The 16296-nt window shown below is 40.3% G+C and overlaps 1 protein-coding gene across 1 annotated transcript in view; it reads left to right on the top strand.

The window, feature by feature from the left end:
• The window catches only part of GPC4 (glypican 4), a 110308-nt gene that overhangs the window by 61448 nt on the left and 32564 nt on the right, over positions 1–16296 (top strand). The window contains exon 2 of the mRNA XM_019956178.2: positions 12029–12187. Coding sequence (XP_019811737.2) covers positions 12029–12187 — 159 coding nt within the window. The remainder of the gene's footprint in view (positions 1–12028; positions 12188–16296) is intronic.

Below are 16296 nucleotides of genomic sequence, written 5' to 3'. Positions count from 1 at the left end.
TATTTTTCCCTTCTCTGTGATACTTAAACCAGAGGAAAATGGTAGGTGACTGGCATGGCAGCCCAGCCGAAAAATTTCCTAATTGATTCCTTACATTTTAAGTACCTTTTTATTGGAGTTTCAGAGCCCAGAACAAACAGGGATTTTTCCTAGCATAGTAGAAAGAAACTGTGTACTATCTCAGTTCCTTTGCTGTTTGGTGCATCAGTCACTTGAGGGCATAGAAGCTCCTCTCCTGAGACCACAGCAGCAAAACTTGAATGGGGTGTCACACCAGTGATTTACTGACTGTTGGATATTAAGTTTAGGGAAGTTCATCATCAAGGATCAGGTTTAGATTCACAGACTTTTCAAAAATCAAAGCATGAACATTGTCTGAAAGATGGGGTTTTAAAATTAATTTGAGTGGTTAGTGACCTGATTTGGCAAGCCGAATAGCTAAAGCATTTGTGTGAAGCTTTTCCTTTGTGGATTTTGCTTTATTGACCAAGAAAGGCAGCAGAACTATATCCTTAAGGAATTTGCTCATTGCAAGATTTTGCTTTGAGTCTAAACTAATACCTTCTGTTACTGTTGAGGACTCAAAAAAAATGGCCACAGCATATCTGGCAATGTATTATATATGAGTATGTAACTTTCTCCCAGCTTGTCCAAAGGACCTACTATAAGGCACATCTCTTGAAGCCTCAGTGTAAGATGCATGAGTTGTGGTGGATTTACCTGGGATAGAATCACCTCTTCTCCTGTCTTTTGAACTTGAGTTGTTTCGAGATAAGATCAGAAGACCACAGAGTTCTTTTGGGGAGGGGATGGAGGAGTGGAGTAATTCAGAATATACAGTAAGAGGGAGAGAGAAAAAGCCTATAGAACAGCAATAAAGTCCACGTCAGATTATCTTGTCATTTTCAAGAGGGTGGAGCCCAAGCATTTTGCCTTCTCTGCACTGAGTGGCATCTAGCATGTAAGACACACTGGGTAAAAATACTAGATTAAGCACCCCAAATTTTTTGTGTTGCCAAATTTGGCCAAAAGTTAGTTTTGGAGAAGTGAATTAATACTTCGATATAGACTTGGGAAAAATTTTAGGACAGGGTTTCATCTCTTGAGGTGGACTGGTTGAAGTAGTAAACACACTGAATTTCCTAATTCTAATGAACAAACAAAATATAATTGATCAACAAGTCTGAGCCTAAAGGAGAGATTCTGAAAAGTGAGATTGGGGAATTGGATGGTATCGAGGAGACAGTCATTAGAATAAATAGGGAGATGGCCATTAAATCCCAGTTAGACCTGGGATGCCTCACTTATAAAGACAAGCAGGTAGAAGATATAGTAAAGAATGGGACCATGGAAAGTTAAGCAGATTTAATCTTCTAGGAAGGCCAAGATCATTTCTATAAGTGGAGTCTCTGCTTGACTAATGACCTTGTGTTTTACCAGAGACTAAAGCATATGTGGATGAAGGGAAACCAGTGAACTTGATCTATCTAGGCTTTCAAAAAGCTTCTCCTGGGGTTGCACGGCAAGCCAAGGCAACGTAAAGTAACTGGCATCACCATACAATTGTGAGACTGTTTCACCAACTACTACGTTTGGCTTAGAGGCAGGATGCAGAGGGTGAGGGATAATAAGTCAAGTCTCTGTATAGCTACATTAAAGTGGCATTCTCTCCAAAATTAGGATGGAGAAAATTTTGCGTAAAACTCGAGTAAATGGCCTAGGAAAGGAAGTGTACTTTACTTTTGGCAACAAAATGGTAATGAATTCTAGGGGTCTGTCCCAGGGGTGGCAGGCCCAGGTGTTAGGATACTAGATAATGGTGAAGAGAGCTTTTTTGAGGGTTGGGGAAAACCCTCAAAACGAGGGCTCTGCCTTTCTTCCATCTGTCTGTGCTAAGATGTGCTGAGGCTGAGTTTTTCTCTCATGTTATAAAAATGAACCCCTATTGAACTGTGGTCCATGGACCTGGGCATCTGTAGTGTTGTTCAGTCGCTCAGGCATGTCTGACTCTTTGCGACCCCATGGACTGCAGCTTGCCAGGCTTCCCTGTCCATCACCATCTCCTGGAGCTTGCTCAAACTCATGTCCATTGAGTCGGTGATGCTATCCAACCGTCTCATTCTCTGTCAGCCCCTTCTCCTCCTGTCCTCAATCTTTTCCAGCATCAGGGTCTTTTCCAATGAGTTGGCTCTTCATACCAGGTAGCCAAAGTATTGGAGCTTCAGCATCAGTCTTTCCAATGAATATTCAGGGTTGATTTCCTTTAGCATTGATGGGTTTGATCTCCTTGCTGTCCAAAAGACTCTCAAGAGTCTTCTCCAGTATCACAGTCTGAAAGCATCAATTCTGTATTAGGGTAACCTGTAACTTACTGTGACCCTTAACAAGAATTTTGTGGAAGTGGATTTTAAGGGTTGTAATGAAGTGCAAACTAATGAATTTCATTGATATCTGGCTAGAATTTTCAATTTATTTATTTATTTATTTGCCTGCATCAGGTCTTAGTTCTGGCATGTGGGATCAATTTTCCTGGCCAGGGATTGAACCTGGCCCCCCTTCACTGGGGAGAGTCTCCTGGCTAGAATTTTAAAGACTGGTTCATGTGGCTTGAAATCTGTTGTTAGAGAATCATTTTTCTTTATGTGAGTCAGTGAACTTTGTTATCATTCAAAGTAAAAGCATTCTAAATAGCCATTTGGAGAAATATCTTTGGGAGAATTTCTAATGAATGACCATGTTGTTCTTTAGGTATATTTTCACTAGAAAGTAGATTCACTGAAAACCTATTCTCACACTATTCTGGAGAGAGGAATTTTAGGTATGTCTTGAAAGGGGGTGAGTAAAGAGAAGCTTAGGAGGGTTTTTATTTTTCTAGTTACCAAAGCTGAAAAGAAGCATGGAAAAAAAAAGAGAAAATAATGTTAAAAATATTCATGACCCACACAACCTGTGACATGTCTATAAAACAAAAGGTATTAATATTTGTATTAGATCAAGTGTCTGGTATTGATAAGCCTCCCCACCAACTACATTTTTAAAATAAACTTTTAATTTTGTATTGGGGTATAGCTGATCAGGGTTTCCCAGGTGGCTCTAGTGGTAAAGAATCCACCTGCCAGTGCAGGAGACAAGAGAGACATGGGTTCAATCCTGGGTCCAGAAGATCCCTGGAGGAGAGCATGGCAACCCTCTCCAGTATTCTTGCCTGGAGAATCCCACGGACAGAGGAGCCTGGCGGGCTTCACAGTCCATAGTGTCGCACAGAGTTGTATACGACTGAAGTGACTTAGCGCGCGCATGCGCGCACACACACACACAGCTGATCAACAAACAATGTTGTGATAGTTTCAGGTGAACAGTGAAGGGACTCAGCCATATATATACATGTATCCATTCTCCTCCAAACCCCCTTCCTATCCAGGCTGCCACATAACATTGAGTGCTATACAGTAGGTAATTGTTGGTTATCCATTTTACATATAGCAGTGTGTACCTGTCCATCCCAAACTGCCTAACTATCCATTCCCCCCATCTTTCCCGCCAGCAACCATAAGTTCAGTCTCTAAGTCTGAGTCTCTTTCTGTTTTGTAAGTAAGTTCATTTGTATCATTTCTTTTTAGATCCCACCATATAAGGGATGCCCACCAACTGCATTTTTCTCCTACACATGGAATAAAGTTGGTACCCACATGTTGACCCTTTCTCATCTTGCTGTGAAACCTCAATGGCTGTGGCAGATTATTTTAGAATGAGGCTCTTGGGGGTTTCTTTAGAGATGAGTGGGAAATAATAAGGAAAATAGCTCCCTATTAGAAGTGTGGCGTTCAATCAGTCCCTGGGAGGAGGGGGAAAGGAACATAGCCAGTGTTTTTTCTGAGGATGCCTTCTTCCTTGCCTTTCTCTGAGGTCTGATGTGCTTGCCTGCAGGAGACTGCTCACAGAGACCATCTTAAGACTTACACTAGGGGTGCAGAGAAAGGACAAAATGCTGGTGGCCAGCATGGCCCCATCCTGAGAATCCCATCCTGAGACTCCTCTGAGCCTGGTCTTAGAGATGTTTGAGACCTTTGAACTGTCTTAGAAATGGCCCTCCTGAGGCCTTGGTCTACCAGGAATTCGGACACATGGCGTGGGTACATAGGTTCCAGAAAGAAGTACCATTGGGCACCAAAGAAAAAAATGTTCTAGCCAGTAGTGTTTCCTCTCTAGGCTACTTTTTATTTGTAGTTGAATATGAAATAGACATATTTGGTCTCAGGCATTCTGTTAAATGATGAGCCCAATGGAAATCATAGATCAGTATTTGCAAGAAACTCTGAAATGATGCTACCCTCGGTATGTGCACCTGACTCATTGACATGAAAGTTCTTTGTTACTTGCAAAACGAGTGAGAGACCTTCTTTTCCTGCCTCCTGCTCCCCCTCCCCTGATCCAAGATCCCCAATACATTTCAGTGAGCCTTTTATTAGACGACTGTTTATGTGGTATTTACTGGATCCTCAGAATTGTTGAAGAGATTTGGGTTAATTGCCAGTATTATTATTGCTGTTGAGTCCTAGATCTGGATGAAGTGGTTGGAAATGTGCAAAATAGATGCAGTCACTCTGGCTGCTCTAAAGTAATGGTAACATAAGGTCAAAGTATGCATTTCAGGCCATTCACTCAGTTTGGTTGATGTGCCTTACTTTAGTAAACCTTTGGTACAGTTAAAATGGGGTTTTAAGATTGTCGGATAAAACCTTAGGTTCATAATTTGCTTATCAGTATAAAGCAACAAAAAGCCCTGCTTGATTTCAATCTGGAGTGGGTTTTAAAGCTGTTGCAAGCTCCCTGAAATGAAGTGTGGAGTTTGAAAGTAGCAACCCTAAGTCTTCCAACTACACTTACATGAAGTATTCTTAGAAAAATATAATAAAACTGACATTTGAAATGTATGTGTTTCTGATTGGCCTTCTAGAGTACCTTGCAGGATTAGTGGACCTAAAAATAATTGGCAGCTAAGCCCTCCAGAGCTATATTTTGGCAAGGTTTTGCAAAATGCTCACTAGCTGCATTTCTTCTACTGATTGGTAGGTGATCTCAAATCATACATCTCCATAATGACTATAATTTATGTGCTTTATTATTAAGGTTTAGGCCAAGTGACTTCAGGCTTTGGATGTGCACAGCACTTTACTTGCAGTCATTTCACTGCTGCTTTGCAAGGGAGGAAGGATGGATTAATATATACATTCCCCCACCCCCCTGGGATTATTAAAACCTTTAGAGATTTTGTTTCTTTGTTCCCATGAAGCAGAGCATTGTATATTCCTCCTGGGGTTCTTAGGTAGCCTGGAGGGGCTGGAGTTATACAGCAACCTGTGTTTTAGCTCACTTTGTGGCTCCATGGATTTAGATCAAGAAAGTGAACAGAAACTATTTTGGTAACCCTTGAGACCAATGGCTAGGAATTGTTTACTTCAGAACAAATAAAAATTAGGAAAAGAGTAAAGTAGCAATTGAGGGATTAGGAAAATTACCCCAGCAAATAATAGCTTGATGTGATTCCCCAATATTAGGATTAAATCAAGTGTTTGATGTAATACTGATGAAAGGCAACTCCCCCACATATTTATCCTTTTTACTTTGAAAACTGAAGCTTGCTTTTTTAAAAAAAAAAAAAAAAACAACTTTATCCTAGAAGTGTTAGATTTACAGAATTTGGGAAGATAGAGCCCAGAGTTTTCCTGTACCCCACATCCAGTTTCTCCCATTATTAACACCGTATGTTTCTGTGGTACCTTGACACAATTGATAAACCAATATTGATGCATTATTAGCAAGCAGCACATTTTTTACATTAATGGTTTCATTGAGATATGATTTATTACCCAAACAATTCACCCATTTAAAGTATACAATGGCTTTTAATATACTCACAGAATTGTGTTTATCACCAACATCAATTAGAACATTTTCATTATCCCAGAGAGAAATCATACCTTTAAGCTTTAACCCCTTCCTTACTTCTCACCCCTGACCGCCACCATCCCACCTCAGCTCCATGCAACCACTTTCTGTCTCTATAGATTGACCTAGGCTGGACATTTCATGTAAATGGCATCATACACTATATGGACTTTTGCAAGTGGCTCATTCACTTAATATAGTATTTTCAAGAGTTCACCATATTGAAACACATTTCAGAACTTCTTTCCTTCTTGTGGCTGAATAATATTTCATTGTTCAGATACATCCCATTGTGTTTATCCATCCGTTGTTGGACATTTGGCAATTATGAATAATGCTGCTTTTAACATTTGCATGTAAGTCTTTGTATTATTGCACTGTATTCGTAATGCTTCCTTCTTTACAAAGGGCTCAGCCTCCAGGGGGTAAGTGATTTTTCCTAGAGCTTACAGTGAATCAGGTAGGTCTGAGATTCAAACCCATATTTCCAACTCCCTATATCAGTCTTCTTATCCCCAGACTACCATTAGACCTGAAGAATGAAAGACTCAGATAGTATCAAGTATTTGGAAGTTTTTAAAATTCACTTCTTTAAAACTGCTTGTCAAGAGCTAAGTTTTCATAAGCCTCACCAAGGAGGTGAAAGAATTATACACTGAGAAATATAAAACATTAGTAAAGGAAATTGAAGATGATTCAAAGAATTGGAAAGATATTCCATGCTCTCGGATTTAAAAAATTAATGTTGTTAAACTGGCCAAAAAGCGATCTATAGATTTAATGCAATCGCTATCAAATTACCCATGAAATTTTTCACAGAACTAGAACAAATAATCTTAAAATTTATATGGAAGCACAAAAGATCCAGAATTGCCAGTGGAATTCTGAGGAAAATGCACAAAGCAGGAGGCGTAACCCTTTCAGACTTCAGACAATTCTGCAAAGCTACACCTATCAAAACAGTGTGGTATTGGCACAAAAGCAGACATCTAGATCAGTGGAACAGAATAGAGAGCCCGGAAATAAACCCACACACTTAGAGACAATTAATCTTCAACAAGGGAGGCAAGAATACACAGTGGGGAAAAGATTCTCTTCGGTGGTGCTGGGGAAGTTGGGCAGTACATTGTAAATCAGTGAAGCTAGAATACACTCTTACAACATACACAAAAATGACAAGATACCATAAAACGCCTGTAAGAAAATATAGGCAAAAGATTGTCTGTCATAAATTGTGCCATTGTTAGATCACTCTACCAAGGCAATAGAAATAAAGAAAAAATAAACACACGGGATCTAATCAAATTTACAAGCTTTTGTACAGCAAAAGAAACCATAAACAAAACAAAAAGACAACCTACAGACTGGGATGTAATATTTGCAAATGATGCAACCTACAAGGGCCTAATTTTCAAAATATACAAATAGCTCCCACAATTCAATAACAAAACCCCCAAACAACCAAAGTTTTTTAAAAATGGACACAATACCTAAATAGACATTTCTTCAAAGAAGACATACAGATGGCCAATATGTACATGAAAAGGTAGTCCACATTGCTAATTATTGGGTAAATGCAAATCAAAATTACAATGAGGTCTCACCCCACACCAGTCAGAATGGCCATCATCAAAAAATCTACAAACAATAAATGCTGGAGAGGGTGTGGAGAAAAGGGAACCCTCCTACACTATTGGTGGGAATGTAAATTGTTACAGCTACTATGGAGAATAGTATGAGGGTTCCTCAAAAAACTAAAAAAACTACCATATAACCCAGCACACCTACTCCTGGGCATATATTCAGAAAAGATTAAAAACTCCTAAAATGATACATGCACCCCAATGTTTATTGCACCATTATTTACAATAGCCAAGACATGGAAGCAAAGTGAGCATCAATAGACTGTTGGTTTAAGAAGTTGTGGTATTTATATATAATGAAATATTACTCAGCCATTAAAAAGAATGAAGCAATGCCATTAGCCACAAATGGACCTAGAGATTAATACACTAAGCCAGAAAGAGAAAGTTAAATACCATATGATGTCACTTATATGTGGAGTCTTAATACAGTACACATGAACGTATCTGTGAAACAAAAAGAGACCCAGATGGACAACAAACTTGTTGTATTCAAGGGGGAAGGAAGGACTGGGAATTTGGGATTAGCAGATGTGAACTATTACATGTAAAATGGATAAATAACAAGATTGTTCCCTATGTTGCACGGGGAACTATACTCGGTGTCCTGTGATAAATTATAATGGAAAAGAATATACATGTATGTTTGAGTGTGTGTGTGTGTAACTGAGTCACTTTGCTCAATAGCAGAAATTAAAAAGAACATTGTAAACTAACCATACTTCAATAAAATTAATAAAGCAAAAACCCAGAAACAAAGCTGAGTTTTCTCCAAAGTCCTTTCTGCTTGAAAGGCTTTTGCAAAATCAGAACCTCTTACCTTGGCAGTTTTTCTAAGGACTTTCCAGTCAGTTCTTCTCAAATGCTCCTCACTGCAGTGCTCACCCTTAGGGTGCAGTTTGTATATTTGTTATTTACCAAACGCATTTGGTTTGCATTTTGAGTAAAATCAGTTGGGCATCAGAGAATGTCTGCCTTCAAATTGTGCCGGCACAGGCAAGCCTGAGTTTTCTGCATTGTGTCCCATACACTGGCTGCTGTTTCCTCCATTTAGGACTCTGACAGAGGAATCCTGAATAGACTTATTCTGTCTCCTACAGGTATAGAAAGCTGACACCCTAGTAGTAATTACAAGTATTCCTGTATAACCATCTCCCTTCAAATGTGTGAGAATCTGAGAGACCTTTTCTTGCCTTCTAGTTGGAGTTCAAAATGAAATTATAATTAGCAGTAGTTAGGTTTGTAGTAAATAGGCTGGGAGCTGGCTAATGAAACTAACCATCATTTTTAACACTTTAACATAACATTTGGGTTATGAGTAATTAGAAGTAAATGGACGTTAGCTGCACCTTGTCTGTACATCAGAGCCAGCTTTGGTGGGAGGAGTAAATGAAATAAAATGAGAAAGCCCAGTTCTGCAGATTGCCCACTGCAGAGCCGTGTTAAAGGATGGACTGGATTCCTCATATTCAATGCCTACTTCTTTAACCATTGATTTGAAGTGCTACAGGAAAAAAAAAAAAAAAAGAGCCAATCCACACTCAGGACTGAGTAGTAATTTATTGTGATTGTCTTTGTTCAGCTTTGAAAAACGAAGGCATTGATATTAGGACTAAGGAGAAATTACATCGAGCTGGTGTGATTGAAAAAAGTTTGGCTCTTTCGAGTGATTTTTTTGTTTTTAATGCCGCAGAGTTAGGCTTTAAAAGCACGCTTCATTGACTCTCATCCAAGCCTCTGAGGACAAGGCTAAGGGACCTTTTTTCTTTTGAGGGCCACTGACCCACAAAGAAAAAAACCTAATCAAGGGCCATGTACAAAAAGCAACTTAATTTAGGTGCTTCCTTAGAAATCCATAAAGCCTTCAATACACCTGCTTTTGAACTTAAGAACAGGGAACTCTCAACAAGTATAACAAATACAAAAAGTCCTTTAGTTTCTCATTATGTGCTGTTAAAAGAGGCGGAGTGGGTTAAGAGAGAATAGGATGAGAAGAGTGAAAAGGGGTGAAAAGGTAAGGGACCCGAAGAAGGCTATGAAGAACGCAGCCAGGGTCCCAGAAGCAGGAGGTTGAGTTAGGGACGTAGAGGAGGCAGATGACGTTTGTAGAGCATAACCATGTTTACTTGAACTGTTGGGTTCTAATGCTTCAGGCTTTGAAGCTAGAATTCTTCAGAAAGGGCATGTGTCAGAAGCTCCTCGCATGCCCTCACCCCCAGCCCCAGCAGTGGCTGTTGTCTACCTGTCCCACATTGGATCCTTTGTGCCTGTACTCTGCTCTTTCAGCCTAAAGACCAAATTGTGACATCCTTCTTAAATGAGAAGTACATAGGATCACCAAGTTTAGAGGAAATCTCCAGAAACAAAAGGCATTTCTCATTCAGACCCAGCGTTTTAGAAGCAATCTCCAACAAAGTGGAATGTCTTTCCATCGATACGTATGGCCTGGCTTTGAATCATAGAAATCATTTTTTGGTGTTAAAGTAGAACTATTTATGTTTTAAAAATCAAACGAGTTGCTTGAGTTCTTACCAGTGTGCAGGGTCGTAATTTCTTCTTCAGATGCACCAAGACTTGTCCCTTGTCCTCCCTTTGAACTTCTCATCAGCCAGAACTGGTTATGGCACCAAATCCGTAGTAGCCCAAGTATGGTTTGGGATTTAATTCACAAGTGTGTCTTGGACAGGGCTTCTGGCAAGAATGTCACATTACATTTTCAAGTAACACTTTTTAGAAATGCAGACAGATTACGTGGTGTAGTCAGGGCTCAAATGAGCAGAAGTGGCTCTGTGATGATTTTTAGCCTGTGAAAATCTTAAAAAGTAGCTACTCTCTTATTATAATTCATTTATGTAGTTTTGTACATCCTAAGTTCTCATTGTATTTCAGTTCATTTTCTATGTGGGGTATGAGTGTGATATGGATTTCTTTTTAAACACAGTTACAGCAAGTACTGTAACTTGTACTTGCTGTAGTAGTTGGGGACCTTCGCATTATTTTTTGCGTGAAGATTGTGTTGAGGGAGGAATCCTCCACCCTGAAACCAGGAGACAACTGGGTATCTCTTTGCTAATTAGATGTCTCAGTACCAAAAGACCTGCTGTGAACTTGATAAGCCAGTGAGGAGGCAGTTTTGTTTTTGGTTGTAACAAGGTGTTTCCAGAAAACTGGGCTTCTTCCACAAATGAGATCTAAGATGTTCGGCAACCTCACAGCTCTAAACTCTTTCACATCCTTCCTTAGCCCCCACCCCACCCCATCCCCACCCCAAAGATTTCAAAGTGGCAAAAGAAGCATTTTTTAGTTTGTGGATGAGGAAGTTATTTGAAGATTGTTTCCCTTCTCCTTTTCTTTAAATAGCCCTTTACTGCTGCAAACCCATTTTTGTCTGGCAGTAACACTCCCCCTACTTTTTAATTGCCAGGAAGGAAGAATGATCAGGAATATATCTGATTATGTAATTATTTGCATCTGTGCAGTTGACAACACTAGTGTTAGTCAAATAAATTGCCAACACCATGTTATCTGAAGTCTGCCCCTGCCACAAGGCTACTTTGCCATCTGTCCGAGGTGAAGACTTATTTCTTCTAAGCACCCACAGCCAAGAAGCAGCAGTGGTCGGCTCCTGGCCCAGTTCATGTCCACGATTAGTGTTGTTACACAGATTTTACTCTTCATTCCTCATCCCTTGATTTATTAGTCACACTTAACCATTGAAAGGTTCATATGTCTTCAGCATATGCCTTCCTGAGTTCCTGAGACCTTAGATCTTTTCAGAACCCTTTTGTCTATCATGGAACATGAACTGCAACAACAGGAGGAACAGTGAAGGTAGATCCTTGTAAACATCAGTAGAAAATTATACAAGGGTACCTATACTAAACAATTAATATTGGCAGAACTAATGTGATGGTACCTGGTAGGATTTTTTTTGAGTGGTGCTGTATCTCTTGGTCATTATAAGAGAAAGGCATGGTCTGTTCGAAGGGTAAATTTTGGTCTGTGACAGAGGAGGAACAAGGCGGGAGTGAAGTTTGGGGTTTATAAAAAAGAAGCTTTCTAGACTCTGATGTCAAAACCACAAACAGAATACTTTTGGTGTAGGGGAGGCAGATGGTTTGTGCATTGAGCTGCTGTGGAGTGAATGTGTCTTGGACATTTTCCTTGACTCTGAGCTACCTGAAGATTATGTTTCTTGAGAGCCATTAGTCTATTTGGATGAATGAGTGACTATACCACACACAGTCATAAAGTCAATCTTCTAGTGTCTTAACACCTGTACAGAAAATGCTGGACAAGAAAATCTTGACATCTGGGCTTTTGCAGGAATATCACAGACAGAGATAAAGCCAAGCATGGGCACCTAAATCAACCTCTTCCCTCTTGAACTTGATGACTTATGGTGGAGATTGATTGTCGTTCATTTTGTCTTCTAGGTGATCATTTGAAAATCTGTTTCCAGGGTTATACCTGCTGCTCTCAAGAGATGGAGGAAAAGTACAGCCTCCAGAGTAAGGAGGATTTCAAAAGTGTGGTCAGTGAACAGTGCAATCATTTACAAGCTGTCTTTGCCTCCCGCTACAAGAAGTTTGATGGTATGTATTAGAACTTTGGTCTCAGTAAGTGTAGTCATTTGCTTAGTTATTTATTTTTCGCCGTGTTGCTTGTAGGATCTTATTTCCCTGACCAGGCATTGAACCTGGACCACGGCAGCGAAGTGCTGAGTCCTAACCACTGGATGGCCAGGGAACTCCCTTGAATTCATTTTATACCTTTTAGTCAAGTCACATCCATGAGCTGCCAGTGAAATTTGTACAGTTGCTTCTCCCTGAGCGCCCTTCTCTCAGTGCTCGTTTTCTCTCAAGATGCTCTCCTTCCTGGATCCCAGGGGCAAGTGAGCCTTACAGCTTTAGTGCTAGAATCCTTCCAGATACACTAGGATCTGTGTGGTCTGGTAGCCATTATGGAAATATGGTCACAAGAAGCCAAGGAAGAGATTGAAGTAGTTTAAATGCTTTCGTTTATTTTCTTGGGTGAACACACAATAGTGTTGTTGACGCAAGTCACTTAAAAAAAAGCTTTCTAATAAAAAACAGGCATTTGAAAACTTAGCCAAAATAGCCATAGATATTCTGCAGATGCTGGACTTCAAATTTAATTTCAAAATGGCTCCCCCAAAGCCAACCAGAATTCCTAGAAACCCTGTAGAACACAGGAATAAAGCTCAGCTCTCGAGTGTCCATCCAGCGGCGACCCAAGAGATAGCTCCTGGGCTCTAGTCTTCAGTATACTGGGCTCCATCCAGAGCCTCATTTTACCTGGAGCTTCAGTAGCTCAGATGGTAAAGAATCTGCCTGCAGTGCAGGAGACCTGGGTTTGATCCCTGGGTTGGGAAATCCCCTGGAGTAGGACATGGCAGCCCACTCCAGTGTTCTGCCTGGAGAATCCCCATAGACAGAGGAGCCCGGTGGGCTGTAGTCCATGGGGTCGCAAAGAGCTGGACACGACTGAGTGACTAACACTTTCAATTTCACACTTGGTCTATCTATGTGACACTTGATCTTAGCCAAAAGGCCAAGAAGCAATGGTCTATCCATGTTAAAGTCACAAATGAACCCATTTCATAATGTCCCCTGTGCCAAATACGGATTCTCAGATGCACACTTCATCTTTTCAGAGTGAAGAAATAGCCAATCTGAGTTAGATGAGACTTCAACATATCTGAAGCAATGTAATAGATAACAGACTTTCAAAACTAGAGTTATGTGGTCCCAAACACCTCAGGCTTCCTTTCTCTGGTGCTGTTCACTCAATCTGAAGATTGTTGTGAAGTAGATTTAATTTTAATAGAAATGATTTCCTTTGTGCCTGTTGTAAAGGCCATTCTAATTACATAGTACCTTTGAAGCATGCTTTTCCTGACATTCTGTGTGGTGAAGAAGTACAAGGCAAATTTTCAAGATGTGAAATGTCTTTGAGCATTTCTGCAAAGGGCTCATTACCATGGTGAGAAGTGGGACTAAATTAGATTTGATCTAGCTGATAAGGCAGCCCCCAGTTAGAACAGGTTGTATTTCAAATGCTGGCTTTGAGATTCGTTATTTGAAACTGATAACTGATTTAATAAGTGTTAGTAGGTTCCCAGGCTACATGACAAATGGATAATTAAACTGTAATGTAGGTGAACTAAATTTTTCTATGTACCAATTTTTGTGCCCACTTTCCCCAACACTTTGTATGAGGAATTATGCTTAGTCTGTATCTCCTTTCTCTAAATAGATGGAAATAATTTATATATTTCTGTATCCTGTTGACACCACGTGAAGATGAGTGTTATTGGCAAAAGACATCATTAGACCACCTGTGTCTCCTGGTCACTAAATTTATCAGTATGATCATTGAAAAGAATGGTATTCCCTTGACTATGGCATTTCCCATTCAAGACAACAACTGAGAAAAACTTAGGAAGATAGTCAGATGGTCATCTTTCAAAACATGAGATGCTGATAATTAAAAATTACTACTTGGGGGTTTACTATGGGACTTAAAAGGGAAAATTCCAGCTCTTTAGCAGTGGCTAGAAAAGGCAATGGCACCCCACTCCAGTACTCTTGCCTGGAAAATCCCATGGATGGAGGAGCCTGGTAGGCTGAAGTCCATGGGGTCGCTAAGAGTCGGACACGACTGAGTGACTTCACATTCACTTTTCACTTTCATGCATTGGAGAAGGAAATGGCAACCCACTCCAGTGTTCTTGCCTGGAGAATCCCAGGGACGGGGGAGCCTGGTGGGCTGCCGTCTATGGGGTCGCACAGAGTCGGACACGACTGAAGGGACTTAGCAGCAGCAGCCTGTTTGTAGCCTGCTGGAGTGGAGATGAGGCTGTTAACTTCCAAGGTCACCACCTCCAGATCACCCCATTTCTTATTAGACATGTGTCCTCCTGCTGTGGAGCACAGACATAGTGATTTCTCTTGCCGATGGGCCTGCTGGTTTTCCTATTCTCTCCCCTTCACATTCCCCATGGTTTTATAGCATAATTCGTATGACTCCAGTGTGTAGTTTTTAAAAAGCCATACAAAGAAACTTTATCAGTAAGTGTTAACATATGTTTTTTAAAAAGGTAGAGAAAAACAGTTTCTCTTGCCCATCCCTACCAGGCTTCACCTTCAATATATGTGTTTAGCACTGTTGCTTTATCAGTTTCAAAACTGGCCATGAAAAATTATTATGAAACTCCAGCTTGTTTTTTCTGACTTCACATTAGAGTATGGCATAGACAATAAAGGTAGGCAGCATAGATTTAAATTATTTTGAAGGTGTAGTAGCTAAAATGTGTTTGACCTGCAAATCAGAACAGAGCTTGGATACTTTGCTTCCCCCCCACCCCCAAGTTAGGTTTTCTGAGACAATTAACTGCTTCTATATGGTAAAAATTGAATGGTAGCCAAGAAACCATCATCCGCTGGTGGGTGCTGCATTTATTGATTGATTTTTAAGGTTGGCAATTATGACCTGCCAGTACTCCACAAGGCCTAAAGATGATGTTGAGTGAAGTTGTACAGGGGCTGTTGTGACTCTCAGAAATTCAAGGGTGGGGTGATTTGGTCACCACCTTTGTAAAAGCCGAACCAAGGGTTATTGATGTGAATGGAAGGCAGGAAGTTGAGCAGAGTAACAAGATGGCAACTGGAGAGAGAAAATGGGTCAGCAAGGTGGCACAAAGAAGGCTAGCGATAAGTACTGAGAAAACAGTGAGGGACACATGGGAACAGAGGAGGTCAGACTACTTCAAAGAAGCATCTTTGGCCATCTCCAAGCTTATAGTATAAATGCAAAGTGGCTATCCTGAGCTCAGGCAACTTCCTCTATCATCAAAACCTCAGTCATGTTTATGAGATACCATGTTTTTCTAAGGCAGGAACAAGTACTTTTTTTAAAAATAAAATTTCAAATAAAAACAAGGTTTTTTGAGGCTTTTCAGAAATTCCCCCTTTTTAACCAGAAAGCATCCCATATCACACTGCCTCAATGAGCTCTGGGCAGAGTCTGAGCGCCAGCTCTGGCGTTTTGGAATCAGTTAGTCCCCTTATCTCTAAGGTCCATTGTTCTACACGTTTAATTTTCTGTTCTTTGCACCTGTACAGTGTATAAACCAGTTTTTAAGTTGTGAAACACGTGTGTGTTTTGAGACCTGACTGAAGTATAGAACTTCCTTAGGCATCAGTCCCCCCAACCACACCTCTCATTCTCAGATATCCCATATATTAAAGCCATACCTCTGAATTTAGGACTCACCTTTGTATTCTCCTATGCTTTAATCTACTCTTTGACTTAGAATGTTCAATACCAAAAATCTACTATCCTGGGCTAGAGACATGGAGCCAGACAGAGTTAGCTGCTCCCCCTCTTGGTCAGTCCTGGGAATTTTTCTTTCTTTCTTTCTGTTTTTGAAGTCTAGAACTGCTAATTAACATAGCTGAATCAGTTGTCTCATAAATATGCTAATCAGATACTCCGTTAAGGGGGCTTTGAAAGAATTGCTTGGCAAAAGGACTTGAAATAATAGAAGTAGGGCATAATCCGTGTTTGGGGACCACAACATAAAGACCCGCCCCCAAATGTCACATTTTGTGAGGCTAGTTGTTTTTAAAAGAATCAGAGCTAAATCAAACAACCCAAATAGATTAAGAAGATTAGAGCT

The sequence above is a fragment of the Bos indicus genome, chromosome X, assembly GCF_029378745.1.
Source record: "Bos indicus isolate NIAB-ARS_2022 breed Sahiwal x Tharparkar chromosome X, NIAB-ARS_B.indTharparkar_mat_pri_1.0, whole genome shotgun sequence".
Lineage (NCBI taxonomy): Eukaryota > Metazoa > Chordata > Mammalia > Artiodactyla > Bovidae > Bos > Bos indicus.
The sequence above is the reverse complement of the archived record's forward strand: the minus strand, read 5'-3'. Positions and strand labels throughout refer to the sequence as shown.